This window comes from Sorex fumeus, unplaced genomic scaffold (assembly GCF_029834395.1).
Source record: "Sorex fumeus unplaced genomic scaffold, SorFum_2.1 ptg000003l, whole genome shotgun sequence".
NCBI lineage: Eukaryota > Metazoa > Chordata > Mammalia > Eulipotyphla > Soricidae > Sorex > Sorex fumeus.
The window spans coordinates 19,439,666-19,453,581 of NW_026606060.1; the positions used below are offsets into that span (position 1 = coordinate 19,439,666).

The window sequence follows — 13,916 nt, forward strand, 5'->3', positions numbered from 1 at the left end:
TATGTGATGTTGGGAATCGAACCCGGGTTGGCCGCGTGCAAGGCAAACGCCCTAACCACTATGCTATTGCTCCAGCCCCTTTAGTGGGTTTTTAACTTTAACATTTCTTATACTGCAGCTCTACTGACAACAAAATTTCTTGGATTTTTTATAAAACAATTTTATAAAAAAATAGCCTTCATATGCTATTTTCAGTAGCTAATATGGGATTTTTTTCTTTCACCATATTAAAGATGCTCTGGTTTGTCTTACTGGTAAGAAAAGGTTAATTATCATTATTTTATTATTTTCTGGGGGGGGTCTCCCAAGTATTGCCCAAGGGCACAGGGGACACTCCCACAGATACTCAGCTAATCACTTTAGGCCAGTGGTTCAATGATGTGGTAATATTTGGATCCTCCAATACCAGGGACCACCTAGACCACTCCAGGAGTAGTCAAGGCACCTAAGGTCACTCCTGGCAATGCTTGGGGACCTCCAGGGTTACACCTGTCAGTGCTGAGGAGGACATATTGTGTGGGGATCAGGGCTTACTCCTGGCTGTGCTTTCACAGTTCATTCCTGGTGGTGATGGAGGACCCTATGGGTTGCCAGGGATCAAACCCAGGTGATCCACATGCAAGCCAAGCATGGTACCCACTGTACTATCTCTCCTGTTCCATCGTAAGATCCTTCTGGGATATCTCATGAATGCCCAATTGTTCAACAAAGTTTCTTTATCGTGCCTGATCAGTACTCTAAACTTTCTCAACTTTTTGGAGACTCCGAGAACTCTTTAGCTTATAGCTTCCAGGTACTTGTTCTGCCCCTCCAAAGTAATTACTGTTTGTCAAGGAAGTTGACAATAATAATGGGACTGATATGGGAACACTGTACTCCTGGAACTAAACTATAAATAACTGTAAATCAAGCTGCCTTAATTTTTAAAAAAATTAAAAGAAAGCTTTTAAGGATGGGAAATCAGGACAAAAACAGTACTCTCTCTCCTTTTATTTCTCTTATCCCAGTGATCACAATCCCACACTGCCAAATGTCCAATGTCTAAAAATAAATGTTTCTGTATTTCTCTCCAGTTTTTGCTTCTTGATGAGAGTTAAAGTGCTGGTTTAAAATCATACTTTCTCATATTCCTTACAGCTGAGAATAGAACTCCCTTCTGTAATTTATTTTTTAAAGAGATGATACTGTAAAACAAGGTATTAATTTTTCTCCAATCATGAAACTGCTAAAAATCAAGTTTTAAAATTTAACATCTTTCCAAGAGGCAAGTTACCTTTATTTTAAGTGGAATTCGACAATAAAAAAATTTATTTAGAAATGTATTTTCCTCAATTTATGGCCATGCTAAGATAAACAATTAAAATAAAACTACATCCCTTATTTATACACAATGTATTAAATACTGGGGACATTACTGGAGGGAAGTTGACAATGATAATGGGATTGGTGTATGCCTGAAACTTAACTATGAATAACTTTGTAAATCATGCTGCCTTAATTTTAAAAATTTTTTAAAAGATTGAAAACCACTAAAGTATATATGCAAGCTACCGAGAGTATTCGATATGCCAGACACAGTAACAACAAAGTCTCCAATGGAGACATTACTGGGCCCGCTCGAGCAAAATATGTAACACATATATGAATATTTAATACTAATTCCATAAAACTACTCCTTTATGAGAGAGAGAACACGGGGGATTGCCCTGCCACAGAGGCAGGGTGAGATGGGAGGGATGGGGGTGGGAGGGGTATTATCCATGGTGGTGGAAAATGGGCACTGGTGGAGGGATGGGTATTTGATCATTGTATAATCGAAACCCAAGCACAAAAAAAATTGTAAATCTACAACTGTACCTCATGGTGTTTCACTAAAAATAATAAAAAAATAAATAAATAAAATTTAAAAAATAAAAAATAAATTACTCCTTTATATAAGTAGGATTTTCTTTAGTTCTGATTAATATGAAAAATTTCTTTTAATTATCTTTTTCTTTTTGGGTCACACCCGGTGATGCACAGGAGTTACTCCTGGTTCATGCACTCAGGAATCACTCCTGGTGGTGCTCAGGGGACCATATGGGATGCTGGGAATCAAACCTGGGTCGGCCGCATGAAAGGCAAATGCCCTAGCCGCTGTGCTATTGCTCCAGTCCCTGAATTATCTTTTTCTTGAAAATGATCATATAGCAAAAATAATTAGAAGTTGTAATAAGATATACTGTATCTCAAAATGTACATAAGGTTTATTTTTTATGAACACAAAATATAGCAAGAAGGTGAGAAACACAAATAGAAAATAATAATTTACCTCTTATTTGCCTCTCAATGACTCTCATTTCCTTTCTTATCTTCAATGACCATTCATTGACCTGGGAAATTTTTTAGAAAGAATTATAGGAGAATCCAACATTCCTTTATCAGTGATTTTACAGGATTTTATATTATGTAATTATTCCAGGTACAATATAATGCCCTTTTCTTTTTTGTTTTGTGGCCACACCTGGCAATGCTCAGGGGTTACTTCTGACTCTGCGCTTAGGAATTACTCCTGAAGGGCCTCAGGGAACCATATGGGATGCTAATGATTGAACCCAGGTTGAGTGCAAGGTAAACTCCCTAACTGCTCACTATAATAATGTAATTTTCAAATTAAGAGTTTTAGAACCAAATTCTTTATTCTTTTTATTCATAATACAGAGAATTCCCAAGTTATAAATATTCTTTTCTGAGAGCAGGCAGTATAAGTAAGTACCTTTATACAAGTCCTTTGAGAGAATTCAAGGGCATAAATTTTAAGTACATCACAAGATTTTCAACTTTGCACACTTCAAAAACAATTCTGCATGACATGAGAATTCACCATTTCCATCTCCCTTTTAACAATAATGCTTTCTCATTTTACAAAATATGTATTTTTTAATAGATGTATATAATAGACCTCTAATCTAGGTCCCTATTTCTATGATAGATTTTCCCAAGAGCAAAAAATTCTCTCCTTCGACTTGCTAGAAAAGCTTGAAGATCTTAGGAAACCTATTTACTCACTAGATCATCAATTTACCACAAACTATATTATACAGGGATGGTCAGGTGTAAGAGGTCTTTCATCAAAATTACCTACACTAACAGCATTCGCGGCCGCGCGACATCTTATTACCTCATTCCTACTTTGGACAAACTTGCAGGCTATCCGAATGTAGCCTGCCCACAGGGCAGAGTCTGGCAAACTCCCCGTGGCCTACCAAATATGCCAAATACCAGTAACAATGATGGGTCTCATTCTCCTAAAGAGCCGTGAATATAATCTCAGGGCTAGGATGAAAGAGACGTTACTGGGGCCTGCTCGAGGCAATCGACGATTAACAGGATGATGAAATGAAAAAATGAAAACAGCAAAAAATATTTTCATCACTTTTTATCACTATATTTTACCAATATTTAGAAATTCCCTGGCTTCTGGGAAACTGTGGGCAAGGAAATACGAAGGCAAAATACATCTGGAAAAAAAAACATACTTTGGTCACCTCAGAGACCAATTATATACTTTTTTGTATGTCACAATATTTAAACTTTATGCCTTCTCTCTTTTGTAAACTTCATTATTCTCATAGACTACACACTCTAGAAGCTCTTTACTTATTCATTAAGTCTTTGAAAAAAAGGCCTGGTAAACAGTGGGTACTAAATTTAAGTGATATCATTGGGAAGAAATGATCACAAATGATTACAATTTCTTAAAAATTTTTTATTTCATAAAGTAGTTGACAACATTTGTATTACATTTAATATTCAAACACCAATTCCACCACCATTACACCTTCCCACCACCACATTTCAGATGTTTCCATTCTGAACCCAAATCCCTGCCACAAAGCAGAACTGGAATATATTTGTATTGTTTGTTATGAAAAGGGCTAGAGCAATATAGCACAGCGGGTAGGGCGCTTGCCTTGCACATGGCCGACCCAGTCAACCAAGGTTCGATTGCTCCACCCCTCTGAGAGAGCCTGGAAAGCTACCGAGAGTATCTCGCCCACATGGCAAAGCCTGGCAAGCTATCCATGACACATTCGATATGCCAAACAGAGTAATAAGTGTCACAATGGAGACGCTACTGGGCCCACTCGAGCAAACTGATGAACAATGGGAGGACAGTGACAGTGTCATGAAAAACCGCTGAAAATGCTACAAGAAAGTATCCTTAGAGGAAAGTGTGTGGAGATTGTTGTATTTCACTCAGGGGCCATTAAGCCCTTCTATAAGAGATCACTAACATGTGAAAGGTTGCACCTTGTGTGCTTTAAATATATATTTGTAAAAAAAATGTACATTTCCTTCTAAGATTGGTTGCCTCCTACTTTGAACCCTATCAAGTATGGTGTGGTAATCTTGGAGTATGGGTAGGGTATATGGTTTGAAGTATCCAGGAGTAGATTCACTTATGGGTAAGGCTCAGCCTGAGTGTGTGGAGAGTGGCCATGAGCATGGCGGCGGCTGGGTTCTAGAGGTTTTTGACTGTTGGGGCTGGGTCCCTTGGGGCAGGGAGGGCTCTCACCCACCCCCCTCCAGAGCGCCCCGAGTGAAACAGCCAGGTACAGGGTCCGGTGGCATGGTTATGGCAAGCATTATGTTATACTCCCTTCCGGGAGAAAAGGACGTGCAATCTCCAAATGATTACACATGTGTAACTGAACTTCCTCCTCTGCATTCTTATTCTCATTCAGTTACACTTGTGTAACTGAACTTCCTCCTCTGCTACTCTCTTGGTAGAACTATCCTTCCGTTGTTCATCGATTTGCTCGAGCGGGCAGCTTTTACTAATTACAATTTTACATTTTGTCTAGATCTTATATTATTTTCAGCAGAAGACTGTTTAAAACAACTTCATCTCTAACTATCTTGGAATTTTTTTTAAAGAGAATCGATTTTTGAGGTCCAGTAGATAGTACAGAGGTTAGTACACAGATACCTTCTATCTGCCTGACCCAGGTTCCATGCCCACACCACATGGTCCCTAGAAATAGCTAGGTATAGCCCTAGTGGTCCCCAAGCACCATCGAGATGGCCTGGGTAATCCCAGCACAGCAGGGCCTGAGTAACACAGGACCCATGCACTCAACAACAAGCCTATCTGATCAAGAACAGCTGAACAGGGACTGGAACAATAGTACAGTGGGGAGGACATTTGCCTTGCATGCAGTCGACCTGGGTTCAATTCCAGGCATCCCATATGGTCTCCCAAGTACCACCAGGAGTAATTCCTGGGTGCAGAGCCAGGAGTAACCGCTGAGCACCTCCAGGTGTGACCTAAAACAACAACAACAACAACAACAAAACCAACAAAAAAAGAATACCTGAATGGAGCCCCGGGGCCTCTTGAGCATGTTTGGGAGCGCCCTTTCCCCAAATGTGTATGTTTTAGTTCTGTACAATTAAAGGTTTAGAAATAACACTACAGCAGCAATAACTACCATGAGCACCTGGAAAATCCTTGGAGAAACTTTCAAATTCCAGTCCTCAGATCTTCTTTACATTAATTTTAAGTTCTTGACAAATTAACAAAAACAGTGGAATTAAAAAAATATTTGCCTATGATGATCTATCAGATGGGCATTAAAAAGATGGTTACATTGTGCTTGTAACATATATCTGTTTACCTCTCTACTGTTCACCAAGTAAATATTTGATGTACACCTTCATCTTAAGAGTTCAACATGTTGGTCCAGAGGATGATAAAGGAAAACAATCCTTGCTCTTAGAGCTACAATTTTGCTGACAAGACAAATTAAAAAAGAAAACACTCTCCCAGAACAGCCCTTTTTCAGTATCTTTCCTATTCTCTTGATTTTGTCCAAAACTGAACTCTGTGGCTCCTTTCCCTCCACATTACAATCCCATATGAATGTTCTTGATTGCAGCTCCTAATACCAGCAACTCAGGGGGATGACAAGTTAAGTAAGCTTGACTGGGTTACTGGTCTCACTACATATATTTCTAATACTCATCCAACTCTTTTTCCCCCCATTACCACTCTGAGCTAAGAGCTTCATCATCTTTCACATGGCCCACTAACTGATCTCATACCGAAGTTTTCCCCCTCTAACTCTTGCTCCAAATTACTTTTCTGAATTCCATGCCCCATCCTTAGAAGGTATAACATACAATCTTCACTAATCTGTTCTCTACCTATCTCTCAATTTTTTTCTTCCCACTACCATGACTCCTCCTATATCCCACTCACTTGCACATAATAGTGTCTCATCATCTAATACTTCTGATTCTTCCCATCTAAACCCTGCACTTCCACAGGCAATAAATATTTTGTTTCGCTTGGAAATCCTCATACCTTCTCAAATCAGGTCCCCTTCACCATTCTGCAGAATTTCTTACTCTCAACAATGTGACACTGCAGACTTTGCAAATAATGAATCATTGCTCATATAACTTTAAGGTAGATTAGTTTCTTGTCAATATCCCTATGATGCTTTTAATTCTTTAAAGTTGTTATCCCACATCTTATTTTTGTAAACCTGTATCCAATTCAATGCACACTAAAAGATCTCCATGTTTGTGGCATGAACTAAGTGAATGAAACTTTCACTTTTTCAATCACCCAATCTCAATTTTTCCCATTTTTCTGGAGGTACTCTGAAACCATAAGGGAAAAAAAAGTCTAAAATTAAAAGTTCATACTTAATTCAAATGATTTAAGAATTATGATGCTGGAGCCAGAGAGCTAATACAACTACCCCCCAGGTTCAGACTCTTGCACTGTACATGCTCCTCCAGCCCAACAAGGAGTGATCCCTGAGTACAGAGCTAGGAGTAAGCCTGAGAACTATCAGGTGTGGCCCAAAAGAAGATTATGATGCTATAGAAGGAAACTACTCTACGCAAAAAGTCAAGTCTCCAAGTAACACAATTTACCAATAGAACATCAAGTCAAAGAGAAGAGTTCTTCCAGGAGAATCTCATGTCTTCTTGATTTCCATTCTGAGACTTACAGGTCTCTAAATAAATTAGAGGGCACCTTCATTTAGATTCAGCAGGATGAATCTAGACACTTTCAGACAGAACTTGGTTCACCACTAAAACTCTCATTAAAATGTCTGAGATGTCTGGGGGCAAAGGCCTCCATCTGTAAGGCTCCTTACGTACTATCTCCTTGGAACATCCCTGAAACACTGCTCAATTTAGAAACACCTGCTTTTAAGATCTTACTTCATTTCATCCTAATAGTCACTCGATAGTTATTTAGCATGTACTCCATGCTGCATGCCATACCAGAGATCTGGGATCACCACCCATAACATATGCTATGTGCTGATCTGACCTGACACCCTGGCCTAAATGACAACTGTGGAGGAGGGACCTGACTGCACTGGCCCTGCCTATCCTGTGCCACATGCCTCATCTTCCAACTCCCAGTGCAAGGCATCCTAGAAATTTATCTTACACAAAAGGTGTTGGAACTCCACTAAGAGGGTGCTAGAACATTGTATGACTGAAATCCAATCAGGCCCAATCATGAACAACTCTTAACTTTGATACACCGTGTGTATCTCAAGGTGATTCAATTTTTAAAAATAAATAAAATGTGCCCAGCTCAGACATATGGCAGTTCATCTAACACTTCTCTTGGCCAACATTACCTTGCTTTGTTTTATATAGGGGATGGGGGGAGGAGTTTGGGTTGTTTCTTCGTTTGGGAGGCAGATCAGCAGGGTCAGGGGATCATGTGGTGCTAGAAATCAAACTGGGGACTGAAGCACACAAAGCTAAACCCTATTAGCTATCACCTCAGCTCCCACTTTTTAAAATTTCTTTTACTCATCTTTTTAATGAAATCAAACATTTCTCCCTTTAAAAAAAATTACTGATTTTCCCATTCATATATGACTCCCAATATGTAATCAATTTGTCAGCAACTCTACAAAGAAAAAATTATTTCTCATCTTTGCTTTATGGCACTTTCTGGAACTATAAACCCAATGCTAATTACTGCAGGTGACAAACTCTTCCTTGGTCATAAATAACAAGGTATAGGAAGTTTGGTAGAAACTGAACCTAAAGCAAAATATCTTTTTTTTTTTTGGTCACACCCAGCCTTGCACAGGGGTTACTCCTGGCTCATGAACTCAGGAATGACTCCTGGTGGTACTCGAGGGACCATATATGGAATGCTGGGTATCTAACCCGAGTCGGCCGTGTGCAAGGCAAACACCCTACCCACTGTGCTATCCTCTAGCCCCAGCAAACTATCTCTTAAACTGAAAAATAAAATTAGGGGCTGGAGCAATAGCACAGCGAGTAGGGCATTTGCCTTGCACGCAGCCAACCCGGGTTTGACTCCCAGCATCCCATATGGTCCCCTGAGCACTGCCAGGAGTAATTCCTGAGTGTAGAGCCAGGAGTAATCCCTGTGCATCGCCTGGTGTGACCCAAAAAGCAAAAAATAAATAAAATAAAATTAGTACTGAAAAAGTAAACTATAGTACAGTGAAGAGGAAGGAATCTGAAGTCATGAACAGGTATCTCTAGCACTAGATAAAGGAGATCAAAAATCCTACTAGAACTCAAATCCCACAGCCTTGGCCATGTAAACAGCCCACCTTCATGGCCTCACAGCTAATCTCAGAAGAAACACCAAGCCGATGAAACTTACAGGTATATATGGCTCCGGGCTGAAAATTCCAGAGTGTCCTCAGGGAGGGGGCAGGCCAAGTCCCTGCCCTGCTAATGCCCTAGCAGCTGTACCCACACTCCACAGCCAACATCATAAAAATATCGCAGCCTCACTGCTTCATGACTAAATGTCTGTAAAGACTCCAAGACAAAGAAATTCCCAGGTACACAAGTTTTCGAGCTAAAAATTCTGGGGCCTTCTTGGAGTGAGGCAGGCAGCCTCCCCCATACCCTCATACTGCCAGAAGCTCCAGCAGCTGCACCCACATCCCACAGCCTCCCCCATGTAAGACCCCATGTGAACGGCCGAGCTTCACAGCCTCACAATTAATCTCGGAAGAGACACCAAGCTGATGAAACTCCCAGGTACGTGGTCTTTAGGCTGAAAACTCTGGAGCCTCCTCAGGAGGGTGGCGGGCCAAGAATCGACCCAGTTCCACAGATCCTAAAGCTTCTGGAGTGTGTGACCACATATGAAGTTGTATATGTATCATCTTCAAGTTCCACAATACTAACAGCCTAGTAGAAACCCAGCAAATTAAATGAAATGTAGCAGTGAAGTCCACTAAACTCAGTAAGTGAAATATTAACACAGAAGGCTCAACTAGTAACAAACAGCTCCGTAAATCCAAAACGACTTCAGTAACACTATTGTGAGATATAACAATTTTCACAAATTTTCTTTTACTGAACTATTTTTTGATAATTCCACTGGCCATTTTGCTGTAACAAGCAATATAAAATAAATTATTTTTGCCTGTCAAGTGGGCAGCCTGGGGGATGGGTGAGAAACTGGCAACTATGGGGAGGGAAGGTCACACCGGTGGTGGGATTGGTGTTGGGAAAATGAATGCCCAAAACAACAGTATTATCCACAACTTTATAAACTACAGTGTTTAAAATTTAAAATAAATACATAAACTTTTGAAAAGTAAATTAAAATCCTTCTAGTTAAGTTCATGGGCAAGAGGTATTACCAACTGCATAAAACAGAAAGTCAAATCATTCTGATCATCCCATATTCTGAGGGTAATCACTCCATTCCAATCTCTAAACTCTTCATATAATTGTATTATGTAATGCTCATTCCAAATTTGTTACTGAAAAGCTTGCTAATGAGCAACTGCTAAATGTTATGTTCCCTGACTATTTATTTCATCATAATAACCTTCTGACAGGCATATTTTTAAAACTACTCTAATACATCAACCCTGGAATTTCCTAGTTTTAGCATAGTTTCCAAGAAGTTTACCCAGCAAGAGTATCCTATAAAGTATTCAGAACAATTAACTTATCATTTACAAAGCAGCTAAGTCAACTGCTTTCTCAAATGCTGGTCTATGTAGGTCTCTCAGAAATTTCCAGGCAGCCCACAAAAACCTTATTGCTGCCTAATACATGCACACCTAAATCAAATCATTATACTACTATAAATACTGAGAAATGTTCTTTTCTTGAAGGGGGGGTTGTCAGGGGGTTACACCAAGTGGTACTTGGCTCTGCACTCAGGGGTAGTTTCCTGGTGGCGTAGGGGACCTAATATGGAATTCCAGGGATCAAACCAGGACCAACTGCATGCCCAAAAGCATCCTAATTCCTGTACTATTTGTCTGGCCCTATATATGTCTCATATATATATGTGTGTGTGTATATATACACACACACACATACACACACACACACATATATAGGGCTGGAGCGATAGCACAGCAGTAGGGCGTTTGCCTTGCACGCAGCCAACATGGCCGACACAGGTTCGATTCTTCCACCCCTCTCGGAAAGCCCGGCAAGCTACCGAGAGTATCTCGCCCGCATGGCAGAGCCTGGCAAGCTACCCATGACGTACTCAATATGCCAAACACAGTAACAAGTCTCATGATGGAGACCTTACTGGGCCCGCTCGAGCAAATCGATGAACAATGGGATGACTGTGATATATATATGTGTATATATATTGGGCTGGAGCGATAGCACAGCGGGTAGGGCGTTCGCCTTACACGCGGCCAACATGGCCGACCCGAGTTCGATTCCTCGCCCCTCTCGGAGAGCCTGGCAAGCTACCGAGAGTATTGGATATGCCAAACACAGTAACAACAAGGTCTCCATGGAGACGTTACTGGGCCCGCTCGAGCAAATCGACGATCAACGGGAGGGCCTTTATATATGTATATATATATATATGAAGCCTGGCAAGTTCCCCTTGACATATTCGATAAGCCAAACATATATGTGTGTGTGTGCGTGTGTGTCCTTTTTTTTTTTTTTTGGAGGGGGGTGTTAGTGCATGTGCTGGGTCACACACAACTGTACTGAGGACTTACTTCTGGCTCTGGGCTCAAGGATCACTCCTAGCAGTTCCCAGACGTCTATATGTGGTATACAGAGGCAAGAACATGAGTCAGCTGCAAGTAAGGCAAGTGTCAACAACCCTGAAAGATCTCTCCAACCGCACTGGTTCTTATTCCTGTCTAGCAGTCTGCAAAATATTTCTATTTCCACTAGTCCACAGGTGTAACAGGTTGAAAATTACTTGTCTAAGTATTATATGGGTTCTCTCTCTCTCTCTCTCTCTATATATATATATATAGATAGGTAGATATAGACATATATATATAGCACTGTAGCACTGTCCTCCCATTGTTCATCGATTTGCTCGAGGGGGCACCAGTAACGTCACACAACGAATTGTAAGACCTGTTGTTACTGTTTTTGGCTATCAAATATGTCACAGGTAGCTTGCCAGGCTTTGCCATGTGGGCAGGATACTCTCGGTAGCTTGCCGGGCTCTCCGAGAGGGGCGGAGGAATCGAACCCAGGTCCACCGCATGCAAGGCAAACACCCTACCCGCTGTGCTATAGCTCCAGCCTAACTAAGTATATATATATATATATATATATATATATATGTATATATATACATATACATATATATCAGAGCACAGTTCAAATAGTAGTGAGACAATTTCCCTGAGTTTCATTTCATTTCTATTATAGTAATGCTAAAGCCAAACCCTTAAGAAATCCTCAAGGTCTTTATCTAACATCAAATATACGTTTTGTGGGGGACAAGATAATACAGTGTGTAGTGCATTTGCCTTGCACGGGTCTGATTCAGGTTCAATCTCGGGAACCCCATGTGGTTCCCTGAGCACTGCCAGATGTTATCTTTGAGTCCAGAGCCAGGAGGAAGCCCTGAACACTATCAGATGTGCCTCCCCTCCCCCACGCCCCCCCGCAAAAAAAAAAATCTCTTCAGTAATAAGACTCTTATACTTGTCACAAAGTAAGTGTCAGTATTCATGCTCTGCAATTTGCAAAATAATGTCACACACTTTTACCTTATTTAAGCACCACAATTTTACCAGGGAGTAAAACTGAATAAGTTGCCTGAAGGAACTAGTATTTACTGAGTGCTACTGTTCAAGGGCCTATAATTAACAAAAAAAATTAACATTAACACCCATATTAAAAATGTGTTGGGAACCTTAATGCATCGGGTTGGTTTTTAAGCTTTGCCTGCACAGTTGAACACATTTAATAGTCCTGTATTACTAAACACAGATTTCGGGGGTTGTTTGTTTTCCCCACTGGATACATCTGTACTAGGTTTTGCAGACCAATGTTTCTCAAACTTTAAAGGGCATACATGGGCCAGCGAGCTCGTACTGCGGAGAAGAGGCTTGCCCTGCACGACCCTCACCCCAATCTGATTCCCCAAAGGACGGCCAGGAGTGATCCCTTAGCTCGCCTGGTGTGACCAAAACATGCGAATAACAAGTAATAATAATAATACAGCGCATACTATTCATTTAAGATCTTATCATAACTCAAGTTCTGATTCAACAGATCTTGGCGTTGGCCCAAGACTTCTAACAAGCAGCCAGGTGATGGTGATACCGCTGGCCTGCATCTGGAGGGAGGGGGAAGGGGGAACAATACTGCAGATAATCATCAACCCTAACTAGTACTACCATTAGCCAAATCTTCACCATCACTCCTACTTGTCCTAAGTCACAGAGGAATTACCCAATGGGCATGGTAGTAACAGGGTCGCGGGATCCGAACTCAGAACCACCGCAGGCACTCCGGATCGGCTACACCTTATCCCCATTTTTTTTTTTTATTTTCCTCTGATAACAAGAGGCAGAGGCGGCACTCCTCGGAGTCGGGTCCCTGCGAGAATGACCTCGCTGGACCTCGGGATGAAGATGCTGTTGGGGCGGGGCAGAGGAAGATAGCTCCCCGCGCCCGGTGCGCCCGGTTGTGTCCGGGACTGCCGGGGAGGCGGTGGGCGCCGGGGTCCGGGTCCGGGACCGCCCGCGGGGAAGCGCCGCCCGCCAGGTGCGGGTGGGCGGGCCGAGGGCGGGGCCTGCGCCGGGACGAACCACCGCGCGCGGGTGGCCGCGTTTAGCACAGCCCCCAGCACGGACGCCGCCCCCGCGCCGGCGGCCAGGCGAGGGACGTCCGCGCTCGCGTCCGCTGTCCACTCCGGGGCGTGCTGCCACCCTGGGCTCTCCTTCCCCGCGGCTGTCTCCTTCGGGAACCGTTCCCGGCCCCTGGGAGGGCCAGTGGGAGAGGCCCCGGAAACGGGGGGCCGGGCCCACCTGGCCGGCCGGCCGCCCTCACCGAGTCGACTCCGCCGTGCCCCCCCCCTCGGGTTTCCACCCGCTCGTGCGTCGCCCTTACCAGCTCCTTGGGCGGTTTCTCTTGGGTTTTCCCAAACAGCCCCATGGCGAACCGAACTGGGCTCTCCCCTTCCGGCTTCCCGTTCCCCGCGCCCAGGCCGGTGACGGGCGGCCGCAGGGGCGGGGCCGCTGAGGCGAGAGGGCGACGTCTGAGGTGGGAGAGGCCGCGGGGACGCCTGTGCGCAGGCGCAGGCGCAGGCGCAGGCGCGCGCGGGGCGGGGCGGACTGGCAAGCGGAGGGTGGAGTCCGCGACCCACTTTCTGGGAACCGGGTTTAGACCCGAGAGGAGCTGGTCTGGAGGCTTGGCACCTGTGGCCGTGATTCTTCAGGCCCCGGCGACGTGCTGCCGTAGCTGCTCCCGAAGCCGCCCTTGTGTCAGTGTGTGTTGTTGCGCCCGCCCCGAGTTCTGTGCACCCCGACAGGGTACTGCAACAACTTCGCACCGCACGCACCAGAAGGTGCGGGCACTTGGGGAGGCAGCGAGGGCCTCGTCTGCTCCTGCCCAGAACGAATCCTCCTCCTCCTCTGTCACCACCCATTACC

The 13,916-nt window shown here is 43.3% G+C and overlaps 1 protein-coding gene across 1 annotated transcript in view; it reads right to left on the reverse strand.

The window, feature by feature from the left end:
- Nucleotides 1-13,556, reverse strand: part of CHMP3 (charged multivesicular body protein 3) — a 33,860-nt gene extending 20,304 nt beyond the window's left edge. The window contains exons 1-2 of the mRNA XM_056115754.1: nucleotides 13,375-13,556; nucleotides 2,312-2,372 (exon numbers count right to left, since the gene is read on the reverse strand). Of these exons, the coding sequence (XP_055971729.1) occupies nucleotides 2,312-2,372; nucleotides 13,375-13,419 (106 nt within the window). The 5' untranslated portion in view covers nucleotides 13,420-13,556. The remainder of the gene's footprint in view (nucleotides 1-2,311; nucleotides 2,373-13,374) is intronic.
- Between the last annotated feature and the right edge of the window lie 360 nt (nucleotides 13,557-13,916).